The sequence below is a fragment of the Terrapene carolina genome, unplaced genomic scaffold, assembly GCF_002925995.2.
Source record: "Terrapene carolina triunguis isolate 2854851 unplaced genomic scaffold, T_m_triunguis-2.0 Scaffold926, whole genome shotgun sequence".
In the NCBI taxonomy this organism is placed as follows: Eukaryota; Metazoa; Chordata; order Testudines; family Emydidae; genus Terrapene; species Terrapene triunguis.
This window is the reverse complement of record NW_020665277.1, coordinates 2,060,062-2,084,628: the sequence shown is the minus strand read 5'-3', so window position 1 is coordinate 2,084,628 and position 24,567 is coordinate 2,060,062. Positions and strand designations below refer to the sequence as shown.

The 24,567-nt window shown below is 44.5% G+C and overlaps 1 protein-coding gene across 2 annotated transcripts in view; it reads left to right on the top strand.

Annotated features, from left to right (window-relative positions):
- The window catches only part of KCND3 (potassium voltage-gated channel subfamily D member 3), a 236,663-nt gene extending 214,880 nt beyond the window's left edge, over positions 1 to 21,783 (top strand). Inside the window, exons 3-7 of one of the 2 annotated variants that reach the window (XM_024209722.2) lie at positions 1,048 to 1,149; positions 11,245 to 11,337; positions 16,312 to 16,368; positions 17,429 to 17,676; positions 21,597 to 21,783. In XM_024209722.2, coding sequence (XP_024065490.1) covers positions 1,048 to 1,149; positions 11,245 to 11,337; positions 16,312 to 16,368; positions 17,429 to 17,676; positions 21,597 to 21,783 — 687 coding nt within the window. The remainder of the gene's footprint in view (positions 1 to 1,047; positions 1,150 to 11,244; positions 11,338 to 16,311; positions 16,369 to 17,428; positions 17,677 to 21,596) is intronic. The other variant, XM_024209723.2, reaches the window with a different exon arrangement.
- Positions 21,784 to 24,567: the final 2,784 nt, after the last annotated feature.

Sequence of the window (24,567 nt, the reverse complement as noted above, 5' to 3'; positions counted from 1 at the left end):
GGTTAACTAATTATAAGAAACCAAACATTAGATAAATAGATTTTTTCCCTTCTTTCCGAATAGCGTATTTGTTGTGGCAGAGAGATTTCTGTCTATCTAGGAGGGCATATATTTTTCTGGAGAAAATTATTCTCCTGTTACCATATATCCAAGTTAACAAACACACACTGCTGCTGGAGGAGGAGAGAAGGAACAAACAAGGTGTTTTTTACAGTCTCCATAGATAGATAGATAGATAGATAGATAGATAGATAGATCCAATTATTAATCTATGCCAATCAGCTCATAGGTGGGGCAAGTTAATGATCTGCCCTATACTATATCCTTCTTGTCTCCTATTATTAACCATTTGTATTGTAGTTACACCTACAGTCCTCCACCATATCAGGGCCTTATTGTGCTAGGTGCTGCACAAACATATAGTAAATGACTCTCTGTACCACAAAGTGTTTACAGGCTAGAAGATAAGGCATCACAGAGGGATTTCACATGCAAGCAAGTGGGAGAAACGGGGCATAGATGAGTTGTGTGCACAATCTGTACCAACTATTGAAATCTCTCGCTTTCTCTGTTAAACCACACATCTGAGTTTCACATGATAAGCTATATATCTACACACACAGGTAACACAATCCTCCCATGTCGGAGACAAGAAACATGTAAGAGGTGGGTATCTCCAGTTGGACGCCCAAAATATGGAGAAACCCCAAAATATCACTAAGCACGTTTGAGTAGGTAGCCCCCTACTCTTTAAGGGGAGGCCATTGATGGGTTGTGAGAGGTCAGCTCTGGTAATGTCTTGAGTCCTCAGATTTCCTGAATCTCCATCATTTGAGTTTTAAAACTGGGTTGCAGGTAGGAAGTGCAAAAGGCTGTGCTGGCTGCTGATCTTCTCCTCGCCATAAATTCCTTGTATTTTCGTCTCTCTGATTTTTCAGCTTCCATGAAAACTTTGTATTTTCTTTCCCCCTATTTTAGTAGAGGTGGAACAGTTGGCTTGATGTGTAAAAGTAAAAATATGTCAATACATCTTGCTTCTCTTTACAGAAAGCCCGGCTGGCACGGATACGAGTGGCCAAAACAGGCAGTTCCAGTGCTTATCTTCACAGCAAACGCAACGGCCTGCTGAACGCAGCCTTGGAGCTGACGGTACGTGCCGAGAAAATAATCCCTTTCACGGTGGAGTCTGAAAAGTTCTCCATCCCAATCAAACCCCGTTTCGGTTGTTCCTCTCCACCACAAAGACACACCTAATTGCTTGTTATTCAGTGTGACAGCTTCACATGTTGAGTTGTGCTACGCTATAATTACACTACAATTTACTGTGTATGCTATATGTAGAGACAGCTGGAATTCAGCTGCAAAATTGGAGAGGGAGGGAGGGACTTTCTGGGGCTCTTTCTTGAACTAGGAAAGAGTCCATCTTTCTAATGATGACAAAGAGCATTAATGGACCAGATCCTCAAATGGTGTGAGCTAGCATAGCTCCGTTGGAGCAGTCCCCATTTATATGAGGTGAGGATCTGGCCCTACCATACATTTCTGTCATCTTTAATAAGGAGTTGCTTGTTTCCAAATCTCTATATATTCATAAGTGTGCAAAGCCTTATTACAAAGTGCCATGCTGTGCACAAAGAGCTCATACCTTGCTAATTTCTACTTTACTAATCCATAGACTGGATGATGCACAACCCAACACCTGTGCATGCACAAACTCGAGCACACACACAAAATGGACTCACTCTCACCCCATTTCTCAAAGAGACAGCCCTGTAGTGAGTTTTCATATTGCAATCCACCAGCTTCAATAATTTAACGAAATATTCTGCTGATCACTCACCAGCATGCTCTGATATATCACAAGCAATTCATACCCACAGCTGCCCCCCTCTCCCCCCAAAAATTGACAAGATTTCTGGTAATGCATTATTCTTGATTATCTACACACAAAAAATGTGTTCCCCAGGGGCTTGACCCTGCAAGGGGCCAGCTACTGTCAGCACCTTTTGCCCTTGACATGAGTTGAGGTGCTTGACCTTTCAGCTCAGCCCTGAACCACGGGTGGCTTGAAAGCCACACCGTGCCAGGACTGGTCCTGGGAAGCAGTGTGATTCAGAGATACCTCTTTGGGGCACGATTCCTTCATACTTCCTCCTCACTCTGGTGGTGGGGCTAGTGATTTGCTGCTGGCACGACAGCTGACTAGTGGGACACAGAGCCTACTCCCCCTCACCCCCCAGCTCTTGGGCAGAGGGCACTAAGGAAGTCAGCCACACCTGTTTACTCCTGCTCCCCAACTCTAGCTCACCTGTACAGGGTATAAATGGGATTCCAACTGCCCTGCATGGTATGCAGTCCAAGTCACAGTCTAGCCTAGGTTCTGTCTTTTACTCTCTCACTAATGGTTCTCTTGGTCAGGGTGTATCAGCAAGGATCTGCTGTCTCTGGGAAACCACATATGGTATTTATTCTCGCATTGTGACACGCTAAATACACCAGGAAATGGCCTTCAAACTGCCACACACACATACACACACACACATTATTTCACTCCTCCAGTGTTGGCAATACTTGTGATTTTACTGTGTATCTTGCAATTCGGTGTTTTTGTTAAAGCCCCAGTTCCTGGAGTCAAGTGAATACATCAGAATCTGTTTCTTTTAAAAAAAATAAGCTTCTAACCCTCCTGGTTGCAAAGAAAAGCTAGGAAACATGAACACTAAAGACTCAAAAGCTAGTAGGCAAATAAAAAGAACCAAACATTTATTATTTCCAAAAATCTCATAATTTTTAAGCCTATCTCATGATTTTGGAACACTTGAGTTTGGCAATGCTGTTCTTCTGTAGCTACGTTACCATCAGGAGGAGCTTGTGAGTAGAAAAAGCCAGCACTTGCAGAGTTGGTGAGTCACTAGCATGAGATCAGGGAACTGTGGAGGGATTCCTGGAAGCATTAGCCCCGAAATTATTACAGGCTCACAATTACTGGATTGCAGGAATGAGGACCCAAAGACTGTCCAGCAGGAGAGGAAAATGTATCACAGTTCCTGTTCTGTGCAGCTCGGTGGTTTTATTTTTAATAGCAAGGTATCTGGAGGCTAGTATTAGCTATTCATGAGAAAGGAAAGTTTTAAGTGCGTCAGATTGCTCGGCAGAATCAGTGGAAATGAGAGAAGGTTGCTACATTAAAGCCTGCTCAAGACCTGAGCAGGAATTAACACATTTTGTGGGTTTAATTTCAAATAAATCAGTCCTCGGTGCACACGGGGAACAGAAATTGCATAATTGAGCCTTGAGAGCTGCCTAATGCTGTGTTCACGCATCCATACTCTGGACCTAATCCTACAAACACTTACTACTCTGCCTGGTGCTGCTTCATGAGTGAGTGTTTGCAGGTCTAAACCCTTCACTTGGACTCAGTTCTTGCCAAGTCAGATGGAACACTTGCCACTGTAAAAGTGGAGCCAGGGCTTCGAGATTTGGCCTACAATGTCTCTCTCTGCGTTGCTCATCAGGGTCTGATCCAACTGCCATTTGAGTTGAGTGGGGGCTGGATCACGGACATAGGAATCATCATGCCCTTTAGGCTGGGCACATGCTATGCAGCCCCTTAATTCTGCGGGTAGCCCCACTGGTTTCAGTGAGATTACTTCCAGAGGAAGGATGTTACTCAAGGGGAGTAAGGGCTGAAGACTCTGGCCCTCAGCTGCCCTGATGTCTTTTCAAACTGATTCCAAAGAGGCACATTGCATCAGACACTAGACTGGGATGCCCAAGAGCTGGGCTCTGTCACTGGCTCGGTGTCATTTCATTTCCCCTCCTCTAAAATAGGGACAACAGTGATATTTACCACCCTTTGTATATGGCACTGAGCTCTCTGGATGAAAATGGCTCTAGAAGCACTAAGCAAATCTGAGAGCTAAGTTCTCATTTTCCACGTTTGTCAAAACCCAGCCTAGCCGAATGGGAATTTTGCCACCTCAGCCTAGTGACCGTCCATGTCGGAATCCAATTCACCACTCATGAGCCTTCGGTTCAATGGCAGGCAGTTTCTCTCATACTCTGCAAAGGGTCCCCAGCCTCTAATGCCAGTGAGGCCTTCTGAAAATGAGCATTAAACCATCTCAGCTGGTTGCATTCTTTTTTAGCACATCCTGTAAATAGAGTTTGCCAATCAAACCGTGAAACCTTTGAAGGAGGCACAGAATGGTTACGACTTGGCCCAGGACTCGGAGAACTAGCTCAGATGAGTTAATAAGATTCTGTTATTTCATCAGGAGGCAACATGCACTGTTGCACTGAAAATTTAAATCATGCCTTGGGTTTTGCTGGTCTTTTAATTGTACTATTTAAAAATGCCATGGCAGCTCAGCACAGATGTGTGGCTCTCACTTGATTTTCCAGCCTGTCTTGCCAACGTGAATCCCATCACTTCTCTTTCAACGAAGCCATTCTGCCAGGCAACTCACAGAATGGCTGCTGGGACACAGATGCAAAAGTCCAGAACATATTAGCCTGAGAGCAATAATTGGCTGCTAGGTTCGTTTCTGGCTTTTGCCCAAAATGAGTTAGGAAAGGGGTCTTTTTTTTTTTTTTTTTTTGGCTTTGTGGCTACTGCAGATGTTGTGACAACTGTGAGGGACAGTGGCAGAATCTGCCCAGTGATTTGCCAGTCTCAGATTATTTTAAAATGTACAGAAGAAAGGAATCTCTCTTTTGTAGTTGCCGTGTTAGATAATATTTTGGTTCCTGCTAATGGATGTACCCTCATGGGCAAATGAACATTAATTACATACTAGCTACACTTGGTTATATATCCTATTCTTGAAGCAAGCCCAGAACTTGCGTCAACATTAATGGGGCTTTCGTGTGTATATCTAGTGACAAGACTGCCTTAGGGTTAGCAATAATTCCAAGTGTAATTACTATGTAGTCCTTATTAGCAACTAGCATGAAATTTTCCTTGTTTACTACTATGTAATCAATATATAATTGTTTTGTAAATACTCAGTAGTAACAGTTTGAGATAAGCCAGAATGGAAGCATTAGGACTTATGGGTCCCAAAATACTTTTTCTGGAGTCCTGAGAGGTTATCCAAGGAAATAACTACCACAGATAACATTCTGACTGAATGGTCAGCATCCAGGGGGCTTTGGGGCATGCAGGAACATGGGTCTGATTCTCCTCTCACACCAGTGGAGTTACTCCTGATTTATGCCAGCTTATGTGTGGGGAGAATCAAGCCATGTGTCTTCAGCTTAGAGCTTGGCACTGTAAAGAGCAGAAGAGGAGGAGGAGGGATGATCAAAGGAGAGCAGTGTGGAGAGAATATTCATTCCCGAAAGGCGGCACCGACTTTCCCTTCAGTGAAACGTGGGTTTGTGGCATTGTGTGTTTGCCATGCAGACGCTGAATAGGCAGGTTTTGTATCCTTTCATTTATGGGAGCAAGTGATGCAGTGTTAATAGATGGAACGTTAGACATGTTCAAGTATTGATGGGCATGTACCTTGTAGTGGCTGCAGCCTACACAGCATACATGAGCCTTAATCTCCTCTTGCCACTAACACCGTACAGCTGCGCCGCTGTAAGATCGCTTGTGTAGCCACCCTATGCTGACGGGAGAGAGCTCTCCTGCCAACGTAGCACTGTCCGCACCGGTGCTTATGTCAGTGTGATTTACATCGCTCAGGTGGGTGTTTTTTCACACCCCTGCATGACGTAAGTTACACCAACAAAAGTGGTCGGGTAGACATGATTCACTTCTTGTTGAAATGATAGAAGGTCTGCGTTTTGAAACAAGACTGTTTTGAGATCTGTCCCTTCTTACAACCAAGAACTCTCTGCAGCCACAATATTGATAAAGGGCAGAATCACCCGCATGGAAAGAGTACGATTAGCTTCTGTGCCAGTCCCTCTGTAGTCAAATCTGTCCAACTTTGTTCGCTGAAATGCCAAGCATAAGAGATAAGACAACTCACGGAGTTCTTCAGATTTGTGAAGCTGGATGCCACGTTCAGGAAGCAAGTCTTCCCCAGGGCCACCAGCAGCTCAGTGTGTGTCTTTCAAGTGCAAACTGGGGATGGTGGCTGGCATTTTCCCAGAACCTTGCAGAGGTAGGATCCCAGATCAAATTCTAAACACTCCCTTGGGCTTTTCATTACAGACAGATTTTTCTTCTAATGAACCCAGATTGCTTTTGCATGGAGCAACGCAGGTCTCATTCTCTACTGGAATGTGCTCCTGGATAGAACAGCCACTGCCAGGCATTTGTGTGCTCAGACTGTCTATATGCATTTGTTGCTGCAGCTGTTATTATCTTCTGTTTCCCCACTCTTTTTTGCATGCTGAGATGTGCCAGAAATTTGCAGTGTCTGTTTCTGAATGTACTGAGCTGGAGGAAAAGCAGGAGCAAGGAAGATAAGGCAGGAATCCAACCCTCGGTGCTATTTTTTTCTGATAATATCCATCCCATGATCTGCGTTTCCATACATTTCAAGTCGGCCCTCGGGGAGAGGGAAGGGGAGGAGAGAAGTTGCCAACACTATGTATTCCACCGTGGAATTTAGGTCTTCTACCAGAGCCAATGAAGCCTTGTTTCCTTGGCTTTCAAATTCCATTCATATTTGCTCTCCAGCATGATGTGCAAGGATCTGATAAGTGGGAACAAGCCCCTGCCTAACCTGAGTTTACATCATTAATGCTACTTTCCTAAGTAATCAGTTGACATGGGCAGAAGGGGGGTGGCAAGCTAATATAGTACGATTTCAATGGTTGAAAGCAAGGACAGTATCTCTTTCCTACTGGCTACTCTCTGATCTACTCGTGTTAAGCATTTTGTTGTTCTGTATGCCTCTTCTTCACATAATATGTAGAATTCCAACGAGTTGGAACCTGTTGCTATCTGGGCAATCTCTTTTCTTCTTGCAGTTAGAGTAATGTTTCACTGTCTGTGTTAGGTGTCAGCTGATTTCCTGTGGATTTCTAAAGTGCTGGGTATTCTGCAGGAAGTGACAGATGTCTGCCTTTACTCAGGGTGCCAATGATAGAGTTTCCATCCTTAAATTTCTACAGCATCTGGCAAATTTATCGCATGCAACACATTCAGGACCTGTGCAAAGCAGGGAAAAGGCACCTGTAACAGTCTGTGGCAGTCCCTGCTGTAGGCTATTTGCAGCATGTTGTCTCACCATGCGATTTAAAATGTTTCCACTTTTCATTAGCTTTGGAACCAGACATAAACAGTAGAGAGACACCAGACTTGAAGATGACCCAGACCAGTGCTTTAATCACAAAACCATCCTTCCCCCCAATATAGCTATTGCTACAAGTCAATAATCTGGGAGCTGAAAAAAATGGGTCCTGCCCCCTCATCACAAAATAATCATGTGTTTCACTGTCCATTTATGACTTTTTCTCGTGTTGCTGTTCCAAATGGCTTTTTAACCCAAATGTCCTGACCGTCCAACCTTTACTGATTTCTGTGAAAAAGCATGCAAATCTCTCTGCACAGATGTCCTGGATCAATGCAGTAAACCTTCAGGTCAGTTTCTTTCTATCTTCATGCTACAAAGCACCTCTGGTTCTCAGAGAGATTAACGTTACTTAAAGCCACCGATTGCAATGGTCTGTTCCTTTCTTATTTTAAGTGAGATTTAGCTTTATACTTCTGCACTTGCTTTATCACATACGCTGTCCTCCACAGGAGATATTCAGATGCAAAGTTCTTCTCAGTTTCTATTCCTTCTCTCCATCTGGAGAGGTTTAGCTAGTGAACTCTGCAGGCTATGCACAGGACCTATTTGATGCGTTAGTTGACTTGGGTTACTATTAGTAAGAAAAACCTAAACCATTTGGGGTTTTTTTAGCCTAACCCTGAAAATACCTTCTAGAAATGTCCCAGCACAACAGTTTTCAAGGCAACAAAGCGGAACAGCCTCCTACCAAGGAGAGATTCCCTCATTTCAGTCTATACATTGTGCAGTCAGTGACCCCTAATTATGCCCTGGTTTAGCATCAGTCAGTTTGCCTGATTTTCAGAAATGCCAAGTTAGACATCACGGTACGATCCTGGGTGTGGCTTCAGGCACATTCAAAGATGCAGCCAAATGCTCAGTGTATCACATGAGCCACGTAGGTGTGCTGGACATCAACTGAGTTAAGCACAACTGATTTAAATCCTTTAACAACCCTAGATGAAGTCAGCCGTAGATGCCTACGTTGAAATGTTCTGCTTTCTATCCCATCCCACCCATTTTCTTTCTTAAACTTTTGGATACTGCTGTTATGTGCCAGAAACAGGTATGCAAGGCACATGTGTCAACTTTTATCTTTCAGCTTCGAGCGTCACAGAGGAGTCTCTCTGCCAGGCATCTACTGCTGAGACATCTAAGGAGCTTAAGGGGGTCACTTGCAAACATTTAATTGTCTTTTAATGTGTCTAATTGTCTTTGAAAATTTTAGCCACTGAATACACATAAAGATTAATGAGTATGATCACAGAAAACAGGCCATGAAATTGGAGTGGATTTCAGGGTCAGTGGGTTTAAAGAAAAAATGCTTAGCAAAGTAGTTCTTAAAACTGCAACTATGGAATGGAAGAACTAATATAATCCTTCTTTTGGAATAGCAGAGAGACGTGCCAAACAGCTTCTTCTTAGCTCCTTTCTTCCCATTTCTGGAGCATATCCGATTTTCAAATTGAAAAGTGAATGATGCATGCAATACTTTGAGAAACATGCATTTGTATAAGTCACGGAGAGAGCAGATTCACGGGTTTACATACTGTGATACACAAACCTCGACTGTGGCACTCAAAAATGTGCTTATTGGAAATCCTCTCTAGCATGTGTGTTTAATCTCTGCCCAGTTTCCTGGGGCTCCAGAGAGATCTTAGAGCAGATTTATTTTCTTTAAGTAGATATTTACCACGCTGAGCAAGCAACTGAGAGTGCTTTCAGATATCTTCCTTCCTTACCTGACCCAAAAAAGCATGTAAATGGTGAATTTAAGTAAGTAATGTTTGTATATAATTAAATGGATCTAATATCTTTCTGCTGAATGATTGAATTGTAAGAACAATGAAAGATTAGACTCTGAGCTCTCTGGGGTTGGTTGTTTGTAGGGTGCCTAGCACAATGGGGCTCTGATCCCTCTCTAGAGTCCTTACACTATGGCAAGAGAAGCAATAATAATGACATCATGGTCTAATGGTCAGCGGACAGGCGTAGGCAAGAGGAACATCTGAGTTCTACTCCCAGCTCTGAAGCTGACTTCCACTATCCCCTCGGGCAAGTCATTTTACCTTTCTATGCATCAGTTTCCCCACAGAGATATTAATACTGATCTCTATCAAGGGTGGCATTGGGGTTAGCTGGTACAGGCCTTTGAAGACAATAAGCTTTGTCAAAGTGCTGAGCGTTATTATGCATACACGGTACTGCAGCTCTTTTGGATTTCACATTCCCCATTTGGATTTGTTATTTGTAGTAGATAGGGCCCTCATCATTACAAAGCTAGGCTTTCAGTTTGTCTTATACCTGCTATCTGTGTCTCTCACGAAAGACCATTCAACAGCAGCATGAAACCCTCACCCAGTTAGGGGCTTAGAGGAGACTAAGAACAGGTAGCATTCCTGCTGCTAGCGGATCATGGTTTGGGAGGCCAGGCTCTCAACAGCTAGGACAAAACTTCTAGGAAAACAAGATTAAGCAAAATACTTTCTGTGGGGTCCCTACTTTACTGCAAAGGTTTCTTGTGAAGTCAAAAGAGTGCACGCACACACACCCCAACGACAACTAAATCATCATCTCAGGTCATTTTTCTTTCATGCGGCTTGAATACTTATCACTCGCCTGCCCCCAAAATTCAGCCCAATGTTTAAACCTGTCTGACACTGCCTGTCCTTACTCCTAAAGCCCCATCCTTTTTGTCTTGCCTGCTAGCAGCCAACCCTCTTTTAAAGGTTCTGAGCCTAACGCATCTCAGCTGTGCATGATTCCAGCCCAGCTGGGAGTGCCTGCCTGAGCTGACTCTAAAGAAGACTCTGTCAGGGAATTTTAACTCAAGAAACCCACCCTGCTGTCTGACTTAGAGAGTGAGCTCTTTGGGGCAGTGTTTGTACAGTGCCTAGCATGATGGGGCCCTGATCCATGCCTGGGATTCCCAGGTACTACCACAATACAAATAATACAATCCTAATTCATAGAAGTCACAACCCCCTCAGAAAACAGGGCTTTTTCTTTCGAGGGGCTGCTGCTAATTCCCTCCGATCAAATCTCTCGTGCCAATGCTACATGTTCCCCAGTAAAATCTACTTCACTTCTATTAATAGTGATGATTTATTAATAATAATAATAATAATAATGTGCACATCTCCAGTGCCTTTTATCCAAGCTGCTTTTCAAACAAAGGGCTTGAGCCTGTGAAATACCAGACACCACCAGCTCTCATTGAAACCATAATGGCACTCAGCCCCCGCACAGAAGCCTTATCATACCACACCACTAGAGAGCAGATGAACATCAGTTCCGTGTTAGCAGACTGAAGGCAGATATAGAGATGTTACTAGAGCTGGGACCAGAACCCAGGAATCCTGGCCCTTACTACTATCAGTCTATTCAGTAACACCCCACAAAGCCAATTATAGGCTGTTTTTTCCTGCTCCCCGTCTTCACTATTTCACTTAAGACCACTGTATGTTTTGTACCATTCCCAATCCAAGAGACAGGATCATAAAGCCACATACCACCTGATTCCTGAATTATACCCCAGCCACTGGTTCATTCTTGATCTAAAAGGAGAATAACAAACTCCTCACTCCCAAGCAAATCACCCCCTTCTCGGAGGCAATAGGGTTTAGGGTGAAACTTTGTGTAGCATTGCCATTCTGAGCTTTCAAAAATCATGACTTTTTTTGAAAAATAATAAATGGTAGGTTCTTTTTCCTTGCCTTCTGTTTTCTGGGTCTTTGGGCCACACTCAGGTCATGTTTCCAAGCTCTTCTCCACAGCCACAAAGGGCTACATACTTCCCTTTTGTTTAAAATGGAAGCCGAGATGCTGACCTGCATCCAGGAGCTAGGGCTTTAAGGAAAACACCAACTCCCAAGACTCATGATAAAAACATGAGCGTTGGCAACACTGGAATTGTCACCTTTCCCCCACCTCCTCCCCTGTACAGTCTGACATGGTTGTTCTCCTTATCCCTATGATTTCAAGCCTGATTCTTCCTCTGGTTGTTTAGGGATCTAGTGATGATGAGCAGCACATCAGCAAATCCACCTCGCTGATCGAAAGCCAACATCACCACCTGCTGCACTGCCTGGAAAAAACAACTGTAAGTAGCAACAGGACCCTTTCTAAATCTGATTAAATGCTTTCCTCCTGGGTCCAGGCTTCCTTTGGAAAGGACGTGGGTGCAGTATGCTCCTCTAAACCAGTGCATGCACTCACAAACACACATCCCCAGTGGGGATAAAAATATGTGTCAGTGAAGTGATGGGTCCTGAATCTCAGAAGTTCCCTGGAATATGCCACACGGAGAGAGATTCACTTTCTTTTTGTGAATTGCTTAACAAATAAGCATTGGGCAAAATGCTAACAGTGTAAATCCGTGTAAAAGGACCAACAGATGGATTGCCCTGTGCAGGCATTTACACCAGCGCAAATGCCAATACAGACTGCAGGGCAAGCAGCCACTGTGGAGCAGAGAAGCAGCCTGTAATGACCAAAGAGACAGACTTGCGGGAGTAGGCTTTAACCATGGTTTCTGAACTAGGGCTAAACTCAGTTTGTCTTTAGCTACACTTGCAGTTAAAGTGCATATATCACGGGTTCCTCTGAACCCATTGCTCACACCCACTACCAATGATGTATAGGATTGCTGGCATGAAGAGGGCTACCGTGGGAAGCTGATGCCAGCAAATTCTAAGCCACACGTATACCCTACCACAAATAGGCCGGAGAAAACAACAACTGGGCCATTTAAAGGGAGAAGATGAGCCTTTTTAATGTGATTTAGTGACACCATGCATGTCTTTCCTGACAAGCCTCAGTTAAAGGAACATGTAGTTCATCTAGAGGCCAGTCAAGTGGATTCTACTATAATGACGTTTCACTCATGCACTGCATGGTGCTGGAGTAAGCCCCTAGGAAGTGCTATTTTTTAATTTTTAAATAGTTCTGTAAGCAGAAGTCCCTGGAAAAATTGCAAACAGATCTTTATCTCATGTACATTTTATTTCCAGCTTTATATTCACAGGCGATTTGTGGTAAAGGGATATATTATCTATATTGTATATCATGGCTCATTCTGGAAAGACACCAGTGGGTTAAGACCTGATAAGATGTATCCCTTTCCTTATCTGCATCCACCATCAGATATGTCTTTGATTTCTGACCTGCATACATAGTGTCAATTTCACAGTTTGAAAACTAGCAGGAAAACACCATGTAGGTTTCAAAGAGCACATTGGAAGAAGACCACTGGTTAAATACCTATAGCAACTAAATCCCACAGGTCCTGAAACTCATCATGATGAATTATGAAGCTAATCATTCCAGTGCTGATGCACTATATCAGTGGCTGTTGGTTTCATTTTATAGTATAAATCCGAGCTTGTCTGTCTTTCTGATAACTCTGTATGTTACAAGTAGATATTTCACAACCTGACTCTTCAATTGTTTAGAATTCTGTACTTACCCTTAAGCTTTAAATAATATATTTCAAATATGGCTCATATCATGTGATTGTTACTACACCTCTACCCCGATATAATGCGACCCGATATAACACGGGTTCGCATATAGCGCGGTAACCCCGGGGATCCGGCAGCGGGCCTCGGGCGGTGCTTTAAAGGGCCCGGGCTCCCCGCAGCAGCCAGAGCCCAGAGCTCTTTAAATCACCGCTGGAGCCCTGCGGCCGCTACCCTGGGGCTCCGGCAGCAGGGCTCTGGCGGTGCTTTAAAGGGCTTGGAGCTCTGGCCGCTGTGGGGAGCCCCGGGCCCTTTAAATCACCGTCGGAGTCCTGCCGCCCCTACCCTATGGCTGCGGCAGTGGGGCTCAGATGACGATTTAAAGGGCCTGGGGCTCCCCGCGGCCCTGGAGCCCTGCCGCCGCTACCCCGATCTAACGGGTTTCACCTATAATGCAGTAGGGATTTTTGTCTCCCGAGGACCGCATTATATCGGGGTAGAGGTGTACTATTTACAAAGTGCCATAAATTTGCCCGGTATTTTACAGAAAATAAAAAGATAAGATTCCTGTCCCAAAGCATCCACCATGTAATGTCTGGATCCTGCAGTCTTCCACATATGCTTAACTTTACACACTGTGAGGAGTTCCACTGACTATTAGTGAGTAAAGTTAGGGTTACCATAATTTAATTTTAAAAAAGGAGGACACTCCACGGGGCCCTGGCCCCGCCCCAACTCCGCCCCTTCCCCACCCCCGCCCCTTCCCCAAAGTCCCCGCCCCAACTCTGCCCCCTCCCCTGAACGCTCCGCCCCCTGCTCCTCCCCCTCACCTGCTTCCCGCGAATCAAATGTCGAACATTTGATTCGCGGGAAGCCTGAAACAGGGAGGCAGCAGGTAAGCTGGGGCTGGGGCTGGGGCTGGGGCGGGGCGCGGCACGGCCCAGTCCGGCCGAGCGGCTTCCTCTGGCAGCCGGCCGGCCCAGGCCAAGAGGCTCTGGCCCCGGCGTCTCCCACCCGGCTCGGCTTGGGCCCTGGGGTGCAGGCCTCCGGCCGAGCACCGCCGGCCCCGCACCGCTGGCCCCGGCCCGGCCCCCGGCCCCGCACCGCCAGCCCCTCCCTCCCTCCCTATTTTCCCGGACATGTCCGGCTTTTTGGGATTTCCTCCCGGACGGGGATTTGAGGCCCAAAAAGCCGGACATGTCCGGGAAAATCCAGACGTATGGTAACCCTAGTAAAGTTAAGCAAATCTGTAAATCGTTGCAGGGCTCAGGCCTACATTAGACAATCTTCAGGACAATGATGATAGCCTCGCTCCAGAATTGTACTTTTCTCCACAATTACTCCCCCTGATTTCAGTATTTGTGGTATAAATTGCAGTGTGAGTAAGGCAAGAGGTGTCTGGCCCAAAATGAATTATAACAACAGACAATTGGATCCAAGGGACAGCAGCAGAGAGAGGAGAATGCAAGGCAGAAGACTTTCCTTGCATTTTCTCTTGTATTTTTCTGTATTGGCCCCAATTTATTTTGGCCAAGATGCCAGTGCAGAGTTAGGAACAGGAATATAGAGGCGTTCCTGCATTGAATAGAACCAAAGAGAGCCACAAAACGAATGAAGTGAACTGTCCTGCTGTTGCATTCAGATATTTGTATCAGCTATTGAAAATTTTCTGAATTTTGATTTTTGGACCAAAAATGTCATTGCAATTTTGAATTTGGATGAACACTGGAGAAAAAAAATCCACAAAATATTTGCTGCATTTTCCCCCCATTTCCAGTCTGCCCCAACCAGGATGAGATTGTCAGCAGTGTTGTCACATATTTGCGTATCACAGTTAGAGCTGATCAAATCATGAATATAACTATTTGAAAATAATGTAGTTGATGAATGACAGTGTAACCCACACGCCTCCTGGGTGTAGTGTTCTGTCCCTTCTAGTGGCACTGAGCCCACAGAGAGAGAAAGAGAGATGATTGAGTTTGCTCTACAGCCTTAGCTAGCAGCCAGTTGGTTTGAGGCTCATGCACTAAGTTTCAGAGGCCCCAGGTTCAATCTCGCCTGTTGTCAACTGCGGTCTGTTGGTGTTACAACAGCAGCAAAAAAAAATCTGTCTTCAAAAAATGCATAGAGCTGTTTGATTAATGAAAACAGTTAATTTTATTAAATACATTATTTGTTGGATAATGGGGAAACAGAGAAGATAATTAACAACTTCAATAATTTACGAAGTGTCAAGCTGGATTCTTCATCACTGGCACTTTTTAAATCAAGATTGGATAATTTTTTTTAAAGATCTGCTCTAGTTCAAAAGGAATTATTCTGGGGAAGTTCTATGGCCTGTGTTATGTAGGAAGCCAGACTAAATTATCACAATTGTCCCATCTGGCCGTGGAATCTCCGGATTGTTGAACAAACTCTTCACAGTCGTCATATAATCAGCTCTAACGATGCAAACACCACCAAGATTTTGTTTAAGGGGGGTTTCTTTTGATTGTGGTTTTTTGACTCTCTGCAACTCTGCTCAGCATTAAGTGGCTGTTCAGTTCTTACAGTCTGAGTGCTGCTGACCTGGAGTATCAAAGTTTTCAAAAAAGAGATTGTCATTCAAGGAGTCATATGCAGCATGTTTAGATTGTGGTTCTCAATGCGTTAGTCAAAACAGCTCAATCAATTTTTGTGTTGAAATTCCTGTACTTCCTTGGCATTCTTAATCTATTAAGCTATTATGCAAAAATGTCAAATCGCAGCATATGAATTCTTAAACACTGAAGAGTCATTTTGCAATGTTTCAAAGTTGCAGGTGGAATGGAATGAGGAATGATCCATGTGCCATGGTTACCAACATGTTTCAAAGGGCAAATCACCTTTCCTTAAACTAGACAGAGGGATTTTAAAAGTACATTCTTTATTTTCACAGTATCTGCAGTTGTCACTAGAATAAAGTCCTACAATTTAACAGCTGTGAATGGCCCTCAAATCTGGTGTGTTAAAAGACAAAAGTAGCCTTGAGATGCTTCTGACAATCATAGCAAAAAATTCTTTGCTATGTTAACATAAGATTTTTCAGCTCTGTTCCGTACCCCAGATGTGATCACTCTGTTCCCTACCCCTGACATTCATATCCTACGCTTTCGCTGGCTGCTGCCTGGGTTGAGACACATCCTTCAGCCAAAACCTTCCTTCTATATTTCCACAAAGGTCAACCAAAACACAGTCCCATTGCTTGGGTAACCCCTGATCCAGTCACCATACATTCCCAATTGGGCAAGCTCTGATTCAGTGGCTGAGAATTTGTTTTATCCTCTGCTTCTGGCTCTCAACAAATAAATAAAATAAAAAATGAACAACAGTTGTAAATCGCCTTGCCCTTCCATTCTCTTTTAGAAAGAGAAAACAAACAATTAAAGTGCAAGGTTCCAGAACACTATGTTAAGAAAGAAAGAAAAATCTGATTTAGCAAATTAGTTTAGTAAAGGAAAGGCTCAATTGCCCATTCAAACTTGGGGTGCCAGATGGAATGCTGAGATTGAATGGATGGAATGCTGGGACTAAACTTTGGAATGCGGGAATGGACAATCAATCGTGTTTTTATCTTTTGTTGGCATGTTGTCCTGTAGGGATTGTCCTATCTTGTGGATGATCCCCTGTTATCTGTACGAACTTCCACCATCAAGGTATTTCCTTTTTAATTCAAATCTGTTTTCTACAATCTCTGTGACACGTCAGAGTGTTTGTCTCCTTCCTTGTTATTGGTCCTGTTCTTGGGAGTTTGTGCATGTGGTTCATTTTTGCTAACTGATGCCTTTGTTTGCTCTAAGACTTAGTATCTGTTCCAATGAAAATTGATGGTTACCTTATCTCCAGTTCCCCCCCTCCTTCCTTTCCAGTTCTGATGGGTAAAAAGCAAAATGTGTATATTAGGCATCTATGAATGTTTATGTATGCGCCTAGGTGTGTATAGACTTTGGCTCTTCCCTACACTGTCCTCTACTTATTGGTGCAAGAGGCACTGAAGTTTTCCATTCAACTTTAAAGCTCTAGGCTACCCAACTTTGCAGTTCTAGGCTACCCTTTATCATCATTTCCCTCCCCCTAACTCTTCCCACTGGCAGCTTCCACCTTGACTCCTGCCACATATAACTCAGCTGCCAGCCCAGCTTTGAATGGAACTGTAGGTGTGACATACCGTCAGGGATCGGCTTAACCAGCACACCATACCTAAACTTTCCAACTTGATGACCAATTGGTCCTGCTGACATAAACAGTACACATCACAGCCTTATCCCCAAACACAAAAGACAGTGAGCCTGACTCTCCTTTCTATACAGGTTTATAACAGTGAGGCACCACAGACTTCACCAGACTCACTTCAGGGATACAGATGTGTAAGTGAAAGGAAAAATCAGGCCCAAACTATTTATGGATATGGAATGTGTAAGCTAGCTGGTCCCGACAGGCTGTTATGCCTCTGCCATAGCTTCTCTTATTCCCATGTTGTTGTGGGGGAGCAAACACGTTCTCTTGGTTGCAATGAGTAAGGGGATGAAGTCATCTCTTTCCTGGTTGTTGTTTGCATTTTTAAATCTGGGAACTGTCTAGTGCAAGCTGTTTCAGGCACAGGGGCAGAGAGCTGAGGGGCTGACCTGTCCCACAATAGCAAAAGGTGTTCTTGAAAACGAACCACCTTATGGTAGCTAATGACGAGAGTGACACTGTTGTTCTTTTCCCTGCCAGAACCATGAGTTCATAGATGAGCAGCTGTTTGAGCAGAACTGCATGGATAACTCAATGCAGAATTACCCCTCCACTCGCAGCCCCTCATTGTCGAGTAACAATGGCGGGTCCACCTCCTGTTGTTCTCGACGCAACAAGAAGACGACTCATCTTCCCAACTCCAACGTGCCAGCCACTCGCCTGCGGAGCATGCAGGAGCTAAGCACGATACACATCCAATGCAGCGAACAGCCATCACTTACAACAAGGTACAGTGAGCAGGCCCTGGCTGCTGACTGCTGCATGCAAATCTGCTAAGGGTAATGTCCATCTGAGATGAGTTTAGACCAGTTTCTACCCCCTCGGCCCAGGAGAAATGGGTCCCACCTGGGACTATCTAACTTCCAGTTCTACTAATATGGTCCCAGGAGAGGTGGCTCCTGGCTGCTCTGTGCAACTCCTATGGACTTAGCCCAGAGGAAGCTGACCCAAGCTCTAGCTTAGCTCTTCTCCAGCCAGTTTGGACCCAAGAGAGGCGACTCCCAGCTGAGGCTCCCATTGGTTCAGCCTCAGCTGTAACCAGATTGCTACAGCTCATGCAGTACCATTCCTGCAGCCCAGCAGGCAGCAATACCCAGCTCAGCACAGCTCTTATTTGGTTGACCAGCGGGAGGCAGCTCTCAGTTTCTACCAACTTGGCCAGAGCCGTGTGCTCGGTCATGAGCAATGCCAGACGGCATTGGTTCCAGGCAATCTGCATGTGCTACATAAAGTACAGAACCTTCTTCACACAGCACCCCTATACTGACTTGGCCTGCCAGGGAAACTGACTTCTTTGAGTTACTTGTCCACTGCTGACCGAAGGGTAAGAGCAGCCGAGATGGGAGGAGAAGAGGATTTTCAAAATGGGTTGAGTTGTGCTAATCTAATGTGCGATTAGTAACATAAGTGAAGAAAGATCTCTCTTTCGATATTGGATTTTCAAATGGACTCTCCTTTTAAAAATAATTTAGTGCATAATCAAGGCATCATCATCACTGTAGTTGAATGAACTTCTGAAGTCCTCTCCCTGTGCCCAGCCAAACATCTCGTGCATTAGGGAGCTTTGGAAAAGGGGAGGAAGCAAAGACTTGCATTTGAAATAGTAACTCCAGACCTCCCCCTGATTCCAAAGTGTATGGGAACTATTTTACCCGCAGCAGAAATGCAGCTGCCTCTGGGGCAAGGAGGATGCAGCTATTCTGCACCAGTGACATGATTCAGCAAGGTGTTTAAGTGAAGAATAATGTATCAAATGGAAATGAGAAAGGGAATAGCATGAGAGTTCATTCCCTATGGCCCTTTCAACATTAGTTCAGTATTTCCCAAAGGGTGGGAGTACCCCCTTGGCGGACAGGAAGGATAAGACTGCAGGAAAGGACAAGCTTCTCAGTTGTTTCCTACAATCTTCCATGAAAAAAAAAGTACATGTCCAGCTATTATGGTTTTAAAGAAAACCTTGAAAAGGTTACTCAAGTGTAATCAACATATGCCTGAGTCTGCAGCAAGCCTGAAACAATAGCTCTAAAGAGTATGAACTGCTCTGTTCATTTCCATGGGTGCTAAAACCAATTCCAATTATGACATTTTAAATGTCAAAACTGTTACCAGATGAGCAGTGACATAGCTATGATGAAGATCTGCACCCTCTACTGCGAGCAGCCACTCCTGATGGGTTGGGCTTTAAGAACACCTGGAGAGGTTGCAGTGGGAAGGAGGGACTGGGGATTCTTTTAATTTTCCTGAAGCGGGGCTCAGTTTTCTAAAGGTTTTAGAAACTCTGCCTTAGCCTCTTCAGCTGCGATTGGGGCTATGGCTACTCTAGAGAGCTTACAGCAGCAGAGCTGCACCGATGCAGTGGCGCCACTAGAAGTTCTCTAGTGTAGCTGCTCTCCCGTCAACTTAATTAATCCACTCCCAACGAGCGGCGGCAGCTATGTCAGCATGAGAAGCTCTCCCACCGGCAGAGCGCTGTCCACACCAGTGGTTAGGTCGGTGTAACTTATGTTGCTCAGAGGGAAGACTTGTTCACACCCGTGAGTGACCTAAGTTATACCGACACAAGTGGTAGCATAGACAGTCTGGGTGGAGTTAGTGGTTTACCGACACTGGATGGATTATTACAACAATCTGTAACCCACTAACCCCACCCCTTTATGTTCCTATAACTGCAGACGTGTTATAACAGGTCGCTCTACCTTGAGTGGTCCCTTACAATATGTGCTAACTACTTATGCTAAACAAGCTGTTCCACCTTGTATTTAGCTGTGGCACTGGGAGTACCGTTCCCAGGCCTGACGCAGAGCTCTGTGTGGCTGAAAGCTCGTCTCTCTCACCACCAGAAGTTGGTTCAATAAGATACATTACGTGACCCACCTTGTCGCACAGAAGTACCCAGACACTTGAGACATCAGGACAGAGCCTCTTGGTGAGTCAACCTGTAATAACAGCGGTGACTTTCCAACAGTGAGCCCTTTATATTTTGAAAGGACAAGCCCTGTGTTTAAAGCAAGCCTGTTGGGCTGGTAACAGAAGACTCCTGCAGCTATGCAGATGCACAGAAAACAGACCTATCATTTTCCCTCGGTAATTAATTATAGGATGCAACTGATGCAGATCTAATAGGAATGCTCCCAGTTGCCAGATCCTCAAGACTAGTGCAGGGGAAACAAGTAGAAAAGAGAAAGGGATGGAGGCTTTGAAAGGAGAAATAAAACTGCATTGAAGTTTAAGCCTGTGGTCAGGGATCCCTTATGGACTCATAAGACTTTGGACCTGGTTCTCCTCTCACTTACACCAGGTTTACACCACTATACCCTGTTGGGTCCAGTGGAGTGACAGCTGATTTCCACCAATAATGAGAACAGAATCAGGTGCAATAGCTGCTAAAGGAAGCAAACCAAGAAACAGTATACAGGGCCAGATTCTCATCTGGCATCAATGGGCCTAGCTCCATTGACTTCCACAGATTTACAGCAACTAAGGATCCAGCACCATGACTCTCTGCATTACATATTTTCTTTACTGAGGTCTGAGGGAGTGAAAGGCTTCTAAGCAGTAGGAGAGGGTGAGCTCTGACTTGTGCAATATCCACTTTTGAGCTGCTACCTCGCTTTCATTCATTATAGTCACGGCCGCTGCTGAAAGCAGAGATGACCATCCCCCACAGCTGCGCTCACCCCCACCTCCAGACTGTTGGGGGGGGAGGGGGGCTTCTGTTGTGCAGGCCCTCTCTCGCCCCGTGCCCATGCCTGTGTGTATCACAGTCAAAGCATCCCTGTCCATTGCTGTATTCTCCCACTGAAGCTAATTTGATTGTTCAGCTTTATTTTATTTTTTGGGTTGGGCGACGCTCCAGTGAGTGTTTAATCACAATTCTCAGAGGCCCCCGGTGCCTACGCTGAGATGGGAGAAACGCAAACTCCCTGCATGAGTCCCTTGAAACACAAGCATTGCACAATGCATTAGAATGGTGCATAGCACACACAAAAAGATGTGCACACCCCAGCAGGTAAGAGACTGGTTAATTCAACAGCCATAACAGAGCCTGAAGCAAGCTGCCTGCAGCTAAAAAAGGCCACGCTGAGGGATGTTTTCGTTACCAAACCCCTTACCTGCTCATTGCTATGAAACAGCTGCAGCCAGCATCGGGCTCTCCATTGGAAGGCGCTTGGGAGTTCCATCTACCCAAGTGGTTAGAGTCACTGAAAAACACCCCCATTTCCTTCAAGGAAAAAAATACTGAGTTGCATCTGAATAACCAGAGGGGCGATTAAGCAGGCTTGGTGTTAACAGGAATGTAGGAACTGGCATACTGGACCCAATCAATAGTAACATCTGGCCCAGTATCTCATCTCCAACAGTGGCCAGCACCAGAGGAAGGTACAAGAAACCCTGAGAAGTCTGAAAGAAATAACCTGTCCACAGGCGAAGTTGCATACCAAACAGGGGGCAGTTAACAAAGGTTGGTGTTAATCAGAGGGCAATTAAGGATGTCCAGTGGTAATCAGGGTCTAGGGGGATTGTTCGGTGATTTCTGCTGTAGCTGGTTTTCAGCGCCCTTCCTTCAGAGGCATACAACACCATGGAGGAGCAGTTGCCTTTGTTACTGACTCTTGTTTAAAAAAAAAAAATCCCTTTTGTTTTCTAGTCGTTCCAGTCTCAATATGAAATCAGACGACGGGCTGAGACCGAACTGCAAAACCTCCCACCTCACGACAGCCATCATCACTATTCCTACCCCACCGGCACTGACACCAGAAGGAGAGAGCAGCCCTCACCCCACTACGAACATTTCCACCACATGCAGCAACATAGTCAAGGTCTCTGCCTTGTAAGGTGGTGTCGTTTGAAGGAAGCAGCTGGAATGCCGGCGTCTCTCCCCCTCCACACCTTCATGTTCCTTTCTTGCTGCAAATTGTGCCTGGATGGACCAACCTGACATTTCGTCATAGAATTAGCAATGGAGACCTAACGAGGCAGCTTTCTTCAAACTTGCATTCATGCCATGGACTGAGAACAGATGAGGAGCGGGAGGACGAGGTGGGTTGGAGAAAGGGTCTGTGTGCGCCCGCGGAGAGCCTTGTTCCAGGATACGAAGCAGAAAATTGTTTCTAGAGGCTAGAGAAAAAGAACCGTCATGGCAACAAGAAAGTCAATAAAGAAACAAATATAACACTGTGTATCTCGGCACCTTTTTAAAGGTTTTTAATGGATAATATTTATTCATGTGGAAATGACTGAAAAAGGTGAAAAAAACAATGTATTTTGTGATTTTTTTTCCTTCATGGAGCAGAATCTTTAATCAACCAAAATTACACATTTTTTTTTCTTTTATAGAGAAAGATTTAGACAAAGACGACAGCTGTCACAGAAATCTATTTCCGTTCCTCAGTGTGTGTGTGTGTGTGTGTATATATATGTATGTGTGAAAGAGAACCACATTGAAACGACACACAAAAGTCTGAGCACATTTTCCGGATTTGGTGCACAGTATCAAACTGATTGCACAAGCACAGTGGCACACGTGCGCGCACACACCCCCACACACAAATAAATCGTTCACCCTGGATGACATTCTTTACTTAGATGATTTTGTAACCGCCTTTTAAGTCAATACAGTGCAACTGCAAACAGTGTGTTTGTCTGCTAATTATTGTCTGTGAAAACATATTTGTGGAAAAAAAAAAAAAGGCTTCAGTAGAGTGTTAGTCCCACATGGATTTCTGCTTTCTCTTTTTGTTATCACTTACTTGTAAAGAGTGTGGCTAGACTACCAGTTCTGTATTTTTAAAAGGAAAAAAAATAAAAAAAAAAAAGTAGGAAAACTTTTTAAAAACCTGTACACACAAATGGCAAAAAAAGCACCAAACTCAACTGCACCAGATCATCAGAAATAGGATAGAATGTAACCTGTCATCTATGCCCATGCTTTTTTATTTTTATATATATGCTAATATTGGACATGTAACCCATTGTAAATCGTAGCCAAGTAGTGTCTGGATCTAGACTTGATACAATTAAACCTGGAGCCAACCATTCGGCATGGACTAAGAGGGTATTTGGCTTTTTAACACAGTCCTGTGACTCCTATTGGCTTACCGATGGCATCTGGGTTGCACGGATGTGGTAGGTAAACTAGTTTAGCAACTTTCGTCCTCCCCTCCCAGAACAGGAGCTACAGTGTGTCCAGTTGAGCGGAGGGGACACACTGGGGTTTGGAATACATGGGATATGTTATGGAACAGACAGCACTTTACTTTGCAGCTCTGTTCTTCATCTGGGAAAAGTCACACACTTTTAGTCAACCAAAAACTGTAACTCTGTGTGGTACTGCCAAGCTTAATACTTTTGACTAGTTCTATGGTGAATACGGACTGTTCTCCCTGAGATCTTTCTAGTAACAATATGGTCTTGAAATACAAGGACCCGACACAGTTTCCTTTCTATATGACCGTTCTCCACTTGGAAAAATAAGTGGGAAATAATTGCTTATTCTCCTGCTACACATTCCTCAGACCACCTTTTCATTATGGCTGCAAATCGTTAGCGGCAGCATCTACTGATCCAACATAGTACATTCCATCCACAGACACAGACAGTATAACATTAATTATCACGTCCAAATGCCTCAGTCAGGCTGAGAGCCATGTTGTGCGAGGTGCTGAACACACGCCTACATGGACACAAACCCTGCCCCAAAGAGCTTACAGTCCAATAGATAGCTAGGAGTCATTTCACGCTTTCCTTCTCTCAACAGTAAATAGTAACTTTACTAACACAGCACTATCTGCCACACTACTGGAAGCATAACCCTGGGTGATACAACAAAAGGATGGGGTTTTTTGGCCTCTCTCAAAATACATACTGATGTTATATGACTTTAAATTATGCACTATCAACACACCTTGTCAACATTCCTACCTTATTATTCGGTATCATGTGGACTCAAATAGCTGTTGTGATAACCCAGTAACCTACTTAGAAACTTATCCAATTCGAGAAGTGATAAAGCTACAGCTAAACATTCAGTAATGTCATAAACTGATGCCCCTTTGCTCCAGAGCTGGATAGCTCCCTGTAGTATATTCTCCAGCACTGGGTCCAGTCTGTTTTAAATCACTCACGTGCTGTGGTTTCTTTGCTACTTTCCTTGGGAGGTTATTCTGTAGTTTGACAGATTTTACCATTAGCAATTTTTCTTGGCGCTTAATTTAATCGTTCCTTTGCTTCATTTAGTCTATTACGCCTCATCATACCCCCCCACCTTATCGAACATCTTCAGGCCTAAACAAAGCCTGATTCTCCATTGCCTTGCACCCTATGCCCTCATTTACATCTGTGCAAAGTAAGGCTAAAATGCTACCATGCTGGCAGGGAATGTATTACTCCCACCGTGCGCTCAATTTGCATGGGTTTAAATGACCAGCTAGAGGGTGACAAAGAGCCAGGTGCTTGCCTTGTATTCTCAGCTCTGCCCTTCTCTTCCCTGACTTGCTGTGGAGTCTTAAACAAGTCACTTCATCTCTCTGTACCTCAGTTTCCCCATCTATGAAATGGAGATAATGACACCCACCCATGGAAAGCACTTTATGTACTGTGAATTATTATTAATCAAAGTA